Source organism: Canis lupus, chromosome 19 (genome assembly GCF_048164855.1).
Source record: "Canis lupus baileyi chromosome 19, mCanLup2.hap1, whole genome shotgun sequence".
Taxonomy (NCBI): domain Eukaryota; kingdom Metazoa; phylum Chordata; class Mammalia; order Carnivora; family Canidae; genus Canis; species Canis lupus.
Genome location: NC_132856.1, coordinates 56738713 through 56753250, shown reverse-complemented (window position 1 = coordinate 56753250; position 14538 = coordinate 56738713). Strand labels below are relative to the sequence as shown.

The window sequence follows — 14538 nt, the reverse complement described above, 5'->3', positions numbered from 1 at the left end:
AAGAGGATTGCCTTGGAGCGCTCACCCTGTGCGGGGCCACCCGTGTGACCTGCTGGGTGCAGCCAGGCCTGCCCCACGGGCTCAGGGAGATCCAGGCCTTGGGACCCAGTGCTTCTGTGCCTGCAAGACTCCAGGTGCCTGCGGTGGCACAGGTTGGCCGTCTCCAGCAGTGAAGGCGCGTGCGGGCGGCCAGCCCCTGCTGCTGCCCCTGGGCCCCCCGCCCCGAGTACCCAGACAGGCAGGCACCAGTGCCAGTTGCCAAGTCTGTGTGGTTGCTTTTCAACCATCTTATTTAAATGTGAAAGAACATTTAATTTCTTCCCAGTTAGTCTGGAAGAAGGTCCCCTGGGAAAACTGTAAGAAAACAGTTGGCTCGGGGTCAGGGCAGCAGGATTCCTCTCCCTGGGAGTGACCTGGAGCCTGGCCTGCTCCATAGGGAGACGACGCACTGGCTTCAGAGAAGCTGTGATTCCCCCCGGGAGCCCCTTCACAGGCCCCAGCGCCTCTTTTGGCAAGAAAGACGGGCAGTGGGTCTCAGACCCTTGCTCCATGTTCTGAGAACATCAACCAGTCCCCCCTAGAAAACCAGTAACATGCCAGCTCTCCCTGGGCCCAGCTCCTTCAGCAGAGATGAGGAAGAGCCGCCCCCGGGCGGGGCTCCTGGTCACAGCTCACTGCGGGCTGCCTTGGCCACGATCACCAGCTTGGACAGCTCGGCCTTGAACGCCCCGGGCCTGTGGGACACTGCAAGAGAAGAAGCACGCGGTCAGGCCCTCGCTACTCCAGACACTCTGGGTCCTGGGCAGGGCCGGGGAGCAGTCCCCAAAGTGGACTCAACATAGTAAGGTCCCCAGTCCTGAAAGTCTTATGGGTGAGGGACCAAAGAAAAGAGAGGTTGGCAGGCCTGTTATGAGGGCAGCAGGAGGCCTCAGGAAAGTTGAGCGTGGACAAGCACTTCTGCCGCGAGGATGGGTGGGGGTCAGGGTGGAGCTGCGCACCTCCTGCTCCCACTGGCAAACTCATCTGAGGCCCCATGGCACCTTTCCAGCAGGACCTGGGAATGCGGCCCCCACCTGCAGTTCCCCAGGGGCTCAGCCCTGCCCCTCTGCTGTGCACCCTGAACTCAAGGCTCTGCTGGCCGCCCCATCTCCTGTCCTGAGAAACTCTACTTGGAACAGTCCCCACACCCCTGCGGACCTGCAGGGTGGGGCCAGGCTCCTTCCAGACCCAAGGCCCCTCCTCCCAAGAGCCCCGCTCACTGCACCCCCAACGCCATCCCCATGCCTGGTGATGCCCACAACCACAAGGATCCTTCACCTCAGGACCCCCAGGGCTCCCCGAGACATGGCTCCACTCCCACGTCCATCGTCAGAATCACTCACCACCCCCTTGCTCTCACGCAGAGAGCCTCCCACCCATCCATCTGCTCAGCAACTGCCTGGCAGGGCTGACCATGGCCCCCCAGACTTCGCAAGCATCGGAGCTGTTCCTAGTCACAGAACCCAGGATAGCCAGGCTGTGTGGATGTCACAGCCCCCTCGCCCCCTTCCAGGAGCAATCCTGCTGAGCGTCCCCAAGGGCCCCAGGAGATTTCACGCCCACAGGTCCCTGGCAGGAGTTGGCAAAGTGTGGCCTGCGCCACGAGGTAAGGGTGGTTTCTACATTTTAGATAGCTTTAACCAAAGTCAGTATTTTGTGACATGTAATTCTCCTTTCCGTGTTCATAAAACAAAGTTTTACAGGAATGCAGCCATGCCCATCCATGACCTGTGGCTTATGGCTTTGGCCCTCCCAGGTTGAGTCGTCTCAGCAGAGGCTGTCGGCCCCACAAAGTGGCAAATGTTTACCAGGGGCCCTTCACATAATCAGTTTGCAGGCGCTAGGGGCCATGACCCGGGGCGCCGGCCCTCTAATGGGGGTGCGGTCCTTCCGCGCCTGACGACCCAGGGTCCATCTCCATAGGCCTTCCTTACATACCTGCTGTCTTGGTCACTTCAAATTCCTCGCTTTTCAGAGGGACATCGCTTTCTCTTTCAAACGCAGCTTTAGACTGAAAGAGAACAAGCAGAAACTTCTCTACTTGGGAAAGAACACGATTCGGCCGCTCTTCTGCTCCAGGGGCAGCACAGGCTCCAGGGACACGCTTCTGCTAAAGGAGCACGCGATGCTCTCCTACACACTAAGAGAATCCAGCAGAAGCGGTGGTTAATCCACTTAAGGGATTGTCAACTGGCTTAAAGCTCCATGCCCGCGCTGCCGATCCCCGAGGAAGCTATTTTCCCCTTCAGCGAACATATGGGAACGACACGGGCAGGGCAGTCGCTGGAATGCAATTTTTAAAAATCAGAGTTGTCTCTCTTTCAAATCAGCTAAATATGAACTCTAAAGTAACACGGGAGCCCAGAGCACCATCAGATGAGGGGTGTGGGGGTCGGCGGCGTGAGGGCTGGAGTGGCCACACTCCCCTGTCCTGTAGGCAGGCACCCGCTGGGGGGAAGGGACTCTGCAGACGTGACAAAGTCCAACAGGAGCGGACTTTCGGGAGGTCATCCTCTGTGACCTTGGTGGGCCTGATGCAATCAGTGGGAAGGGCCTTCAGAGCAGAGCCAGGCTTCTGGGAAGGAGAGGTGCCCCTAGGGGCGGTGCCCCCCCACCCCCTTGCCGAGGGGCCTGGCTCGGGCTGTGGAACCAGTTCCCCTGGGGTGAACCTAGTTCCTGGCAACAAATCTCTTAATGCCTATCCCTACGGTTCTGCTTCTTGGACTGATAAAGTAGTTTCCAATCAGTTTCTGACCCAAATGCAGATGCAGGGCCTGGGGGAGGGGCCCTGCCCTGTGGCAGGATCCTGGTGCGGGCCGTGGGGGGCCAGAGTGTGGCAGAAGGTGCTGCGGGGGCTGTGAACCCTAGGTTATGGGAGCCAGCCCCCCCCCCCCCCCCCCCCCGCCCCGTGAAGAGGCTGCCTGCACTCCTGGGTCCCCTCCTGCCCTTGCTGTCAGTGCTAGTGTCCTGGGGCCCCTCCCCTCTGCTTCCTGCCGACCTTGTAGCAGGGGGCACATGTGCGAGGCTGGCAGGTGGTAGGATAGGGAGCCAGGTGTTCATCTCCTGCTCCGCCTGCCAGTCTCTAGGGGTTGGCTGGGGCTCACTCTGGGCTCGGTGCCACCCCAACCCTGGCACCTCTAGGCCCGGGGTCTGCGTGGTGTCCCATGTCCTGTCACAAAATCCTGCTTTAAGGCTTGGTGTCCATCTCCTCACTTCCCCAGCCTCCCCGCCGCTGCCCCAGGGCTGCCCCCCTTCCACGCACGCCCCACACTCACGTAGGCCATGCCGTACTCGATCTCGGCGCCCCGCACCTCAGCCTTGAACTGCGTGAAGTACAGGTAGGACTTGCCCTGGGGCCTGCGAGGGAAGGGCAGGCAAGGGGGTCAGCCCTAGGCTCCTCGACATCATCTCTTCTTCCCTCTTTACTAGAACATTCTCTTGGCTCATTTACATTCGTTGCACCTTCTGAGTGCAAGCTATTCTAGGACAGGGACCTCGGGGTCACTCACTGGATGCTTTTTCCAGTGCCAAAGACATTCCAGGTTTTGTGCCAGGGACCAGGGAATGGCAACATCCCGGGGGGGCAGGAGTACAGGAGTTATCTAGGCAGAGGAGGGACAGAGCTGTCCTTGGAGAAGGGCAAAGGTCCTGTGGAGAGTACCAATGGGGGCATTTAAAGAACCACCAGGTCAGCATGGCCAGGGCAGAGAGGAGCTGTGGAGGACAACTGGTGGCAGCAAGGGGATGACTGTGTTTGCGGTGGGAGCCCCACGTGGCCACGTGCAGAGAGCAGTGCTGGGGGCAGGGGTGGGAGGCACCAGGGTGACAGGAAAGCCGTGCTTGGGGTGCCCCAGGAGGGCGGGCGGGGGGGCAGGTCGAGGGAGACTCCTAGACCTTCTAAGCCCCAGCAGCTGCCCTGGGCCTGGTCAGTGAACATCTGAAACTGGGAGAACAGGGATCCCTGGGTGGCGCAGCGGTTTGGCACCTGCCTTTGGCCCAGGGCGCGATCCTGGAGACCCGGGATCGAATCCCACATCAGGCTCCTGGTGCATGGGGCCTGCTTCTCCCTCTGCCTGTGTCTCTGCCTCTCTCTCTCTCTCTGTGACTATCATAAATAAATAAAAGTTAAAAAAAAAATGAAACTGGGAGAACAGCCCATATAGGCATGACCTCTCGCTGAGCAGGTGGCCCTGCAGTCAGCAGGGCTCTGGGACTGAGCATGGCCTGAGGCCTGTGTGGCCTGGGTCTGTCCACCAAGAGGGCTGGTGCTCATGTGCCCCATGATTAGGGCGACCCCAGGGGCTCCCTGCCTCCAGGTTGCTTCTCTCGGTGGCCAGGGGTCAGCAGACAGGGTCTCCTCTCTGCGGGGCTGGGAATGGCCCGACTGAGATGCCCTGCTCCTGGCCCCTGGGGCTCCTGCCTGCTGCCAACAAGGGCCAGTCCACGGAGTGGATGAGAATGTCCCCCAACACCGCCTAGGAAGCACCTGCTGTTTATAAAGCATCCAGCAGAAGACTGGGGTGGTGCCTACAAGTAAGATTAGAACGTGTGTGTCCTTTGAGTCCAAGTTGCTGCCACGGCCTCCAAGTGACCTGTCCCCCTATGCTGACCCCGACCCGAAGGTGGAGCCACAGCTTAGACTTCTGTGTATCCCTCAAAATGCCTGCACTATGCCAGATCCACACCCAACGCTGGAGGGCTTGGTTCCAGGCCGTGGAGCCTAGGGGAATGGGGATATGATGTGACACTGCTGCGGCGCCCACCTCCCCCCTGGGCTGGGCATCCCCTGCCCTCTGTCCCCTGTCCCTTCTCGGGTCCAGTACTCACTCATGCCGTACTCCAGGTGGTGAGGTGATGACGGCTGGGCAGGGAGGCTGAGGTTGATGACGTCAAGGAGCCCAGCCCCTGCCCCTGGTGCTGCTCCCACTGCCTGGACAGCACTCCTCACCTCCCCCCGCCCCCCAGCAGTGTCACACCTCCTCTCCCACCTGTACCTGCATGATGTCTGCCCCAGCCTGCGCCCCTCAGGGATGCAGGACCCTGTGCTGTCTGGCCCCCTCTCCTCTGCTGCCTGGGGGTACCACGAGCAAATACCCCAGCAGACGTCATGAAGCGCCACCTCCAGTGGTGGTCCAACCGCTGGGACCCCAGGCTCACCTCCAGATGGTACAGGTGAAGTGCTGGTGGTCTTCGCTGGTCCCCAGACTCATCTGCCACTTCTGGGGAGAGAAGGAAGATACAGGTCAGCCCAGGACCTGCAGGCTCCCCGAGAGGTTCATGTCTACTTCCTTTCCTGGGCCTCCCGGCTGGAGCCAACCTCAGGGCTGGGGAGACTACTCTGCGTGACACACAGTGGCAGGTACGTGTCCTCATACATCCATCAGAACCCTCAGGGGATGCGGCACTGACCGTGAGCCTGAATGTCAGCTACAGGCTTGGAGCAGCCATGACATGGTAGCGTGGTTTCAGCGACTGTCACAAACGTCCTGCTCTAGATGGCGGCTGTCAATGACAAGGGGAGGCTGTGTGTGGGGACCCAGCGGTATATCAAAATTTGTGCCTTCTGCTCACTTATGCAGTGAATCTAAAACTGCTCTAAAAAATCAAGTCTATCAAGAAAAATAAACACTAACATTAGATATTTAGGTGTTTTTCTCTTTCAGATATATGAACGTGTTAGCTTTTTAAAAAACAAACTAAAAGGATTAAAACATTCAAAGACTTGGGACGCTGGGTGGCTCAGCTGGTTAAGCGTCTGTCTTCGGCTCCAGTCATGATCCTGGGGTCCTAGGATGGAGCCCCCCATTGGGCTCCCTGCTCAGCGGGGAGCCTGCTTCTCTTTCTCCCTCTGCCCCTCCCCACCCCGCTTGCGTGCTCTCTCTCAATAAATAAAATCTTAAAAAAAAAAAACTTTTAAAGACTGACTTACTTGAGAGAAAGCACGCATGTGCTCATGAGCAGGGAGAGGGAGAGAGCATCTCAAGCAGACTCCCTGCCAAGTGTGGAGCTGGATCCCACACCCTCAGGATCATGATCTGAGCTGAAACCAAGAGTCGGAAGTTCAGCTGAGCCACCCAGGTACCCCAAAACGTTAAAACTTTTTTTTTAAGTGATCCCCGAACATACCACTACCAGTTTCTTCTCATTTTCAAAGCCTCTGAAAACCTGGCGAATGGAAACAGACAGCCACTGTGGGTTCTGGGGTGCCTCAGGCATCAGCATGATTTGCTAGTAACGTGAGAGTGTACAGTTCCCTCCCTGGAGTAATCATATACTCCTGGCACTGGTACTCTGGGTTTAACATCAGAGCCTCTTTTAATAAGAACAAAACCATTTTTAGGTTAATTACAATGGGAGTAAATGGTCACCTAGATGTTGTCTGCCTGCAGCACAGATGTGGGAAGCAGTGATTCTAGAATGACAAAGGGATGGATGAGGGCCACACCCGCGCACTCAGGTTTTTTTCCCTCCCTGTCTAAAAACACCTGTCTGTGGCTCCAAGGCCTGTGAGCACCTGGAGACAGTTTTATGCTAGGAGACAGAGGAGAGGTTTTTCTACACCTCTGAAAAAGTTTTTTTTTTTTAAATATTTTATTTATTCATGAGAGACAGAGAGAGAAAGAGAGGCAGAGACACAGGCGGAGGGAGAAGCAGGCTCCATGCAGGGAGCCGGACAGGGGACTTGATCCCGAGTCTCCAGGATCACGCCCTGGACTGAAGGCGGTGCTAAACCGCTGAGCCACCCGGGCTGCCCTCTGAAAAAGTTCTTGAAAATGAGGCAAATATTTAAACGTTGTTTAAAAAATGACGAATGCAAACAAATTTAAAACCAAGAGTTTCTTAGCAATAGGGTCAACATCCCTCTGAGTGGCCTTCAGTTACATGAACTTGAGTGTGGTCTCGTGGCTGCAGGGCGTGGTGGCAGATGGTAAGGCTCAGGTTCGGGCATCAGACATTCATGTGAGATCCTGGGGCCATCCTGAACCCTCGGGGAGCTTGGCACAGATGACATGTAACTGGTAGCTGCGATTAGTTCTTATTAAGATATAAATGACAGTGGGGAAATGCGCCCGTTCTAGTGACCATTCTAGGAGCTCTGACAGATGCTTCTAGTTGCACGTCCACCACCCAATCAAGATACGCACCAATTCTCTGTCCCTGGATCCCTGGCCCCTTCCCTTTGCAGTTAACCCCTTCCTGCAAATTCCTGGTAAGTGCCGACCTCATCTCAGTCCCCAGCGTTGTGCCTTTGCAAAACTGTCACCAGAGTGGAATCAGACGGTGTGGAGTCCTCCTGGGTGTTTTCACCTAGCGTGGGGCACTGCTGCTGCCTATGCCCACAGTTCATTTATCCAAAAGCTTCACTGAAAAATATTTATATCTACAAATTCACCCATGCATAGTATACGATTCTGTGCTTTCTAGTGTATTCAGAACTCTGCAACCATTACCACCATATAGTTCCCGAACATTCCAACACCCTAGAAAGAAGCCCCATCCCTTCCCCTCCCCCAACACCCACAAGCCCCCTCCCCGTCCGTGGAGCCTGTCCTGGACGTGTCACACACATGAACTCACACACTGTGGGGCCTTCTGTGTCTGGTTCCCTCCCTGAGCGTCATGGGCTCAGGGTCTGTCCCCGGGGCAGCACGTGTGGGAGCCTTTCTCCGGTTCACGGCTGAGGGACATGCCCACATGTGGGGGATACACTGTGTGTGGCTGTTCACCTACAGGGCTGTTTCCACTCGCTGGCCACTGCGATCCTGCTGCTGTGAACGATCACATACAAGTTTTCATGCGGGTGAGTTTTCGTGACTAGTGGGTAGATGCCAGGCAGTGGAAGTGCAGGGTTATGTGGTCAGGGTATGTTTAACTTCCTAAGAAAGGGCCAGTCTGCATTCCCACCAAGCACGGCCAAGCTTTCCAGCTGCTCAGCCTGCTAGCGGGCACTGAGAAATCATGAGTAACCTTGTGCCTACTAACGCCTGACGGCACTGGCTCTCGGGTGACCCTCTGCAGAAACAAACGATTATGGAAGGAGCAAGAGAGGCTGCTCTCCCTCAGAGGCCCTGGCTCCAAGCTGTGTGAGTGGCACACCCGCACACCCACACCGGCCACAGGTCGTCCTGGGAGCCGACTGGGAGCTGGGGTTTCTCCTCTCTGATGACAGCTCTGCAGAAATGCCACCGGGGCCTCTTGGGACTTCCCTTCCAGATGCTCTGAGGGCCATCTAGTGATGCCTCCCTGTATGTCTCCAGGCAGGAGCCACAGAACGTCTCAAACCCTCCCTGCACATTTGCTGAGAACCTAGCCTGTCATTCGCCTCTGAGAAGGCAACAGGGAAGCGGCCAAAGAGCCCATGGGTTCCGGGCGCCCCATCAGGCTCCCGCAGCACCACGTGCCCCAGCAGTCAGCTACTTGTGGTCTCTGTCACCGTCCTGGATGGCTGCTGCCAGACCAAGGCTGTGCCACAACATGTCTGCTTTTCTTAGGTGACATCCTCAGGATGAACCTCCTCTTCCAAAACAAACGAATCCAGTCTCTTGCGGGAATTACGACACAATTGCTATTCCGAGACAAGGCTCCAGCCTGTAGTCGCCCCAGCCGGTGTGAATGAACTTGGCTCTCCCTCCCGCATTGCAGCAGCAGACGATCCACCTCCAAGTTTAGTCCGGGTTTGGGGTGAGGGAGGGGGGTGTATGTGCTCTCTTCAAAGCTGCTGGTGACACTGGGTTAGGAGCAGAGCAGTGGTTAGGGTTCCGTGCCCCCAGGACCTTGGTCACTTCCCAGCTAAGGGAGCCTGGGTCTCCGTGTCCTCATGTATGAAATGATGATGCCAGAACCTTATGGCCTTCTTGGGGTTGTGGAGAGGGAGAAATGAGATGTGTGCGTGGCTTAGCACAGCGCGGGGCACCTGATAAACGTCATGGTAGTGCTGCTATTCGGTTTACTGTCCCATAAATCTATCTACACAGCAGAAGAGGCATCCAAAGGCACCCACGTGAAAGAAGAACCCACTGGTTCTGGGTGCTTGGGGGAAGGCTGGACTGATGGGCTCATGACCAGGACCATCATTTGGCTTCATCGGATAATGGAGAGGACTATCTGGAGACACGGTGAGGCTTGGAGTTGTGGAAGGAAGGCGCAGACAACTGGAGGACGCCTGCTGTCCTGCCGACGGGGCAGGGCTGCTGTCCCTGGCACTGCTGCCAGGGGTCATTGCTGTTTTGCTACATTTTGTTAAAATACTGTCACCAGGAACCATTTACTTCCAAACAAGACGTATCTAAAACAAGTCACTCTTGCCCAGAGGTTTCCAACTAGGGATAATCCTGTTCCTCAGGGAACACTTGGCAATGTCTGGAAATGTTTTTGGAAGTCATGACTGGGGTGCTCCTGGCACTGAGTGGGTGGGGCCGGGGAGGCTGCTCCGGGCCCCAGCGTCTGGACAGCGGCCTCAGAGAATGGCCAGCCCCAAACTCGGATGTTAACGGGGCCGAGGAGGGAGAGAGATCCGCCCTCTGTCCATTTCAACATGCTGTCCTGAGTGGGAAGAGAGAAGGGCATAGAACTGACCTGAAGTTCTAAACACATGAGAGGTTCCCAAGCAGCCTCTGTCTCTACAACTCTACACTGTCAGGCCACACAGACTGTTCTGGAAAGAGAGCAGCATTTTCTAAAGTCTGGCTGTGGGAAAGCAAAGCACAATTAGGAACAAAAAGATCGGGGGCAGCTCCTGGGGGGCTCAGTTGGTGACATGTCTGCCCTCAGTTCAGGTCGTGATCCTGGGGTCCTGGGATGGAGTCTTGCCCTGGGCTCCCTGCTCAGTGGGGAACCTGCTTCTCCCTCTGCCCCTCCCCCTGCTCATTCTCTCTCTCTAAAAGACGAAAAAATCTTCAAAAAAAAAGATGGCTTTTACTGATTTTTATAGTGATGAATTCTTTTCATTTTTCTTTTATTCTTTCTAACAATCTTGAGCAGGAAATTCATTTGTGCATCTTCCCAAACACTTGCCGCTTCCCCTTCTGATAAGATCGGGCAACAACATCGAGACAGAACTCCACGCCAGCACTTTACTCTCAGAGGACTTCGTAATGGTGCGTCACTGCTGCGGCGGCCATCACACCACAAACCTGCCACATCACCACCACTACTATGTCTTCTCTCCCAATTCTGGAAGATGAAAGTCCAGACCAAGGTGTCCCTGGGCTGGGCTCCTTCCGAAGGCTCTAGGGCAGGACCCCTCCTGCCTCTTCTGGTTTCTGATAGCTCTGGATGTCCCTTGGCTTGTGGCCGTGCCCCTCTGCCTCCACACGCCTTTTCCTCTGTTTCTTCTCTGTCTATCGAATCTCCCCCAAGTGTCTCTTGTAAGAGTAGCTGCCACTGGATTTAGGGCCCACCTGGATAACCCAGGATGATCTCTTCAAGGCAAAATCCTGAACTTACATCTGCAAATATTTTTTCTCTAAATAAGGTTACATTCAGAGATTCCAAGAATTAGGAATGTGAAACCATAACTTTCAGGGAAGGGGGGTCCCGTTCAAGTCACTACCCTGTGTGATAAATGGCCACAAATTTAGCAGTTCAACTGCCCACTAATCAGCCCTCAGTCCCCGAGGTAAATGCTGGCCATGGCGGGTCCTCCGCTCAGAGTCTCACAAGACTGGACTCAAGGTGTCAGCAGACCGCACTCACTCCCGCCTGAGGCTCAGGGTCCTCTTCCAACTCCTGTGCTTGTAGCAGAACTCAGTTCCTGTGATTGTAAAACAAGCCTTGCCACCAGCCACGGGCTGCCCTCAGGTACAAGAGGCCACCTGTGCTCCTCACCACGAGGCCCCGCACAGCCAGCAATGGGGAGTTACGCTTTTCTTATGCTTTGGATCTCTCTTATTTCCTCTCTGCCACCAGCTGCAGGAGAAAACAGCCACCAAGAAATGGGGACCTCAGTCCTACATGGGAAGGAACTGAATTCTGCCAACAACTTGAACAGGCCTGTAGATGAGAGCCCCGCCTGTTGACACCTTGATTTTGGCTTTATGAACCATGCAACTGAGCTGACTGTGGCTTCTGACTTCCAGGATTGTGAGATAACAGACGGGTGTTGTCTTAAGCTGCTTAGTTTGTCACGATTTGTCACACAGCACAGAAGGCAAATAAAATACCCGTCACAGAGGCTCATGGGCACAGCACATCCGCATCCCATGTGCCTCTTTCCATCCAGACATGTTCTCTCTGTGGAATTACAGGGGGAATCTGCCATCACTAGTTACCCAGAGCCCTATCTTTTACCGGTTAGGCAAGAATAGCTCAACGAGCATAAGTTAATGCAGGTATGTCCCACACTGTTCCCCTGAGAGCACCTCTCCGTGCCATACAAAACCATGTGGAATTTTGAACAACTCACCTCGTTGGTCCCTCCTTGAGAAGCATAGGTGAACGCGCAAGTGTATTTGTCCTGGAGGATGGAAGGTGGAAAAAAGCTTGTTAGGAGGTAATCCTTAGTGCTTTCAGCAGAGGGTCTCAGGACGTCCTTCTAAGATCCAAAATCAAGATCTGGCTTGGGGATCTCAGGGGCAGGAGGCAGAGCAAGACTCCTGGGTGACGGAGGCCAGTCCCACAAGCCCTCCTGGCCTCCCCGACAGTGAGCTCCTGACTCAGGTGGCTTCTGGGGGATGAAGACCAGGAAGGAGTAGGTCCCACAGCCTCCAAGCACGCATCCATCTAGGCACACGGACTCTGGAAGCAGGGCACCAGGAGGCCCATCTGTGCTCTGCTGCGGGCCTCAGACAAGTGAACACTTTCCTTTTTTAAAAGACTTGATTTATTTATTCATGAGAGAGACACACACACACACAGAGAGGCAGAGACACAGGCAGAGGGAGAAGCGGGCTGCCTGCAGGGAGCCCGACGCGGGACTCGATCCCGCGACCCCGGGGTCACGCCCTGAGCGGAAGGCAGACGCTCAACCGCTGAGCCTCCCAGGCGTCCCTAGTGAAGCTTCTCTGAGCCTGTCTTTTTCGTCTGCGAAATGGTCCTGGCAAACCCAGCACTTGGCTCAAGACCCGGCTGTTAGAAATTCCTCAAGAGACAGCAGCTATTGCCATGGGTTACACAGACGGGAAAACGAAGACGGAGGGGAAGGGCTTCTCCCACAGGCTGTGCTGGCCTCACACCTCCACGAAAGGAGGACCTCGAGCAGTGGAGGCCCGTCGGAGCTGCGGCGGGGCCCAAGGGCCTCCAGCCTCCCCGGCCCCGGGAGCTGGGGCCGCCTGGGCTGGGCCGGTGCGAGGAAACAGGGACTGAGGCCGCGGCCCCCGCCCCTCCGCTCCCAGTCCCCGACCCCAGGAGGCCGGGCTCTCCGAAGTCCAGCCGCCCCTCGGGAGGGCCGCGCCCCCCGAGTCCCTCCCCAGCTCAGCCTCCGCCCCCGACGGTCCGCGCCCCCTTCTCACGACCCGCCCCCAACGGCGCCACCGCTCGGGCTCCCGGGGCGGCGGCGATACGTACCCCCGGGCCCACGCTCTGGGAGAAGGAGTGCACGACGCCGCCAGGTCGCACGTCAAACGCCACGGTCGTGGGCTCGGACACCGCCCGCGCCGGCCTCAACGCCACGGCCGCCAGCAGCAACGCAGCCCACAAGCTCGCGCTCCCGCCGTCCCTCCTTGCGCTGGGCGCCGCCATCTTGGGAACGCTCCGCAGGGCCGGGGCGGCGACGGGACGCGGCGAGGGACACGTGGGGCGTCCGCTAGAGGCCACGTCGGCGACGCCAGGCCACGTGACCTGGCGCGCCCCGCCTCCTCCACGGCTGGGCCGCCATGTTGGGGCGGGGCCTGGACTTTCAGGGAGGGGCCCTGGGGTGAGTGGTCCTGCGGTCCGTCAGTGGGGCAGTTCCTACCCCGACTGACCCTGCAGCTCTTCCAGTTAATAAACGTAGGAAGATCCGTCAGGAAGGAGGGTAATGGACGATGACCAGTGGGCAAACAGCTCATAACTGTTGCAGCCGAGATCCCTGGAAGGATCTAAAAATTAATAAACGGGACCCTCGTTTAGAATGAGTGGAGAGGCCGGCAGGGAAGGCTCTGCACCCTAGAACTTCCGGTCAGCGGCAGCCCCAACAGAAACCGCTACCTCACTGCCCTACCTGTAGGAAACAAGTTTTCCCCTGCCCAGGCAACAGCCCAGCCAATGAGAGCTCGTCACAGTCACAGCCCAGCCAATGAGACACAGCCACAACCCAGCCAATGAGGCACAGCCACAGCCACATCCGCAGCCAATGAGAGATAGTCACAGTCCAGCCATTGGGAGACGGTCACAGCCCAGCCAATGAGACACAGCCACAGCCACAGCCAGCCAATGAGAGATAGTCACAGTCTAGCCATTGGGAGACAGTCACAGCCCAGCCAATGAGGCACAGCCACAGCCCAGCCAATGAGAAGCCACCACACCTGGCCCTCCTGGGTTAGGGCAGTGGACTTTTTATTACAAGCCCCTCCCACCTTCCTTGTTCCTCTGTTAAGAGAGTTGTCCTCTCCTTTGTTCTGCAGGTTTGCGTGGTTTGCTGGTCCTAAGATGCAGTTCTCTGCTATTCCTAAGTACACCTATTTTTACTGGTAAAATAACTGCAGTGTGACTATGTTAGGTTAACAGATCTAAAAATTGGTCGTGGAACGTATGATGAAACCCCGGGTATTTCCATAGTCTCACGTATCCACCCCCACCCCCACCCCCACCCCCGCAAAGACGTTCATTAGTTGTAAAGGGAAAAATAGTAATTTTACAACGAAGACACCATCTTTAGCCCAATGACCAAAGTTAATGTCACCAGTGAGACGGCAATAACATGGAGCTGCTTGCAGGTGCCCCAAAGAAGGACCTCTGCGGTGGTACCTCTGGACTCCTGCCTCAAGGGCGTGACTTCAGTCTAATTATAATAAGCAAGTATCATACAAAATCCCAAGCTGAGGGACATCCAACAAGATACCAGGGCGGTACTCTTCAGAAACGTCATGAAAGACAAAGGCTGAGGAGCCAGCACAGAATGAGGAGACCAAGACAACAAAACACAGTTTGGGATCATGGATTGGTTCCTTGTCTGAACTCAGTCTGTTATAACAATAAAAACAACAACAACAACAACAACAGACCGGGCAACTTATGAACAAACACGTTTATTTCTCACAGTTCTGGAGGCTGGAAGTTCTAGATCGAGGTGACGGTACATGTGGTGGCTGGTGAGGCCTGCCTCCTGGTTCAGGGGTAGCCCTATGCTCAGTTTCCCACTGGGGCCTCTCATAAGGGCTCTCATCCCATTCATGGGGCTCCCCACTCATGACCTCAGCCCCACCCAAGGCCCTGCCTTCCCATACCATCACATTGGACTTGGCTTTCAACGTAGGAATTTTGGAGGGATGTGTTCACAATCCTGGACCAAAAAACGGCCTCTACGTGGTTTTGTTTGCTTTTGTTTTTTAGATTTTATTTATTTATTTGAGAGACGACAGA

The 14538-nt window shown here is 56.1% G+C and overlaps 1 protein-coding gene across 1 annotated transcript; it reads right to left on the bottom strand.

The window, feature by feature from the left end:
* Positions 1-255: 255 nt before the first annotated feature.
* MYDGF (myeloid derived growth factor) lies at positions 256-12782 on the bottom strand. Its single transcript, XM_072787735.1, has 6 exons — positions 12544-12782; positions 11444-11494; positions 5197-5258; positions 3315-3396; positions 1978-2050; positions 256-744 (listed from the first exon to the last, which is right to left on the bottom strand). Exons 1-6 carry the CDS (start codon positions 12715-12717, stop codon positions 665-667), a joined length of 522 nt encoding a protein of 173 aa, XP_072643836.1. The 5' UTR covers positions 12718-12782; the 3' UTR covers positions 256-664.
* Positions 12783-14538: the final 1756 nt, after the last annotated feature.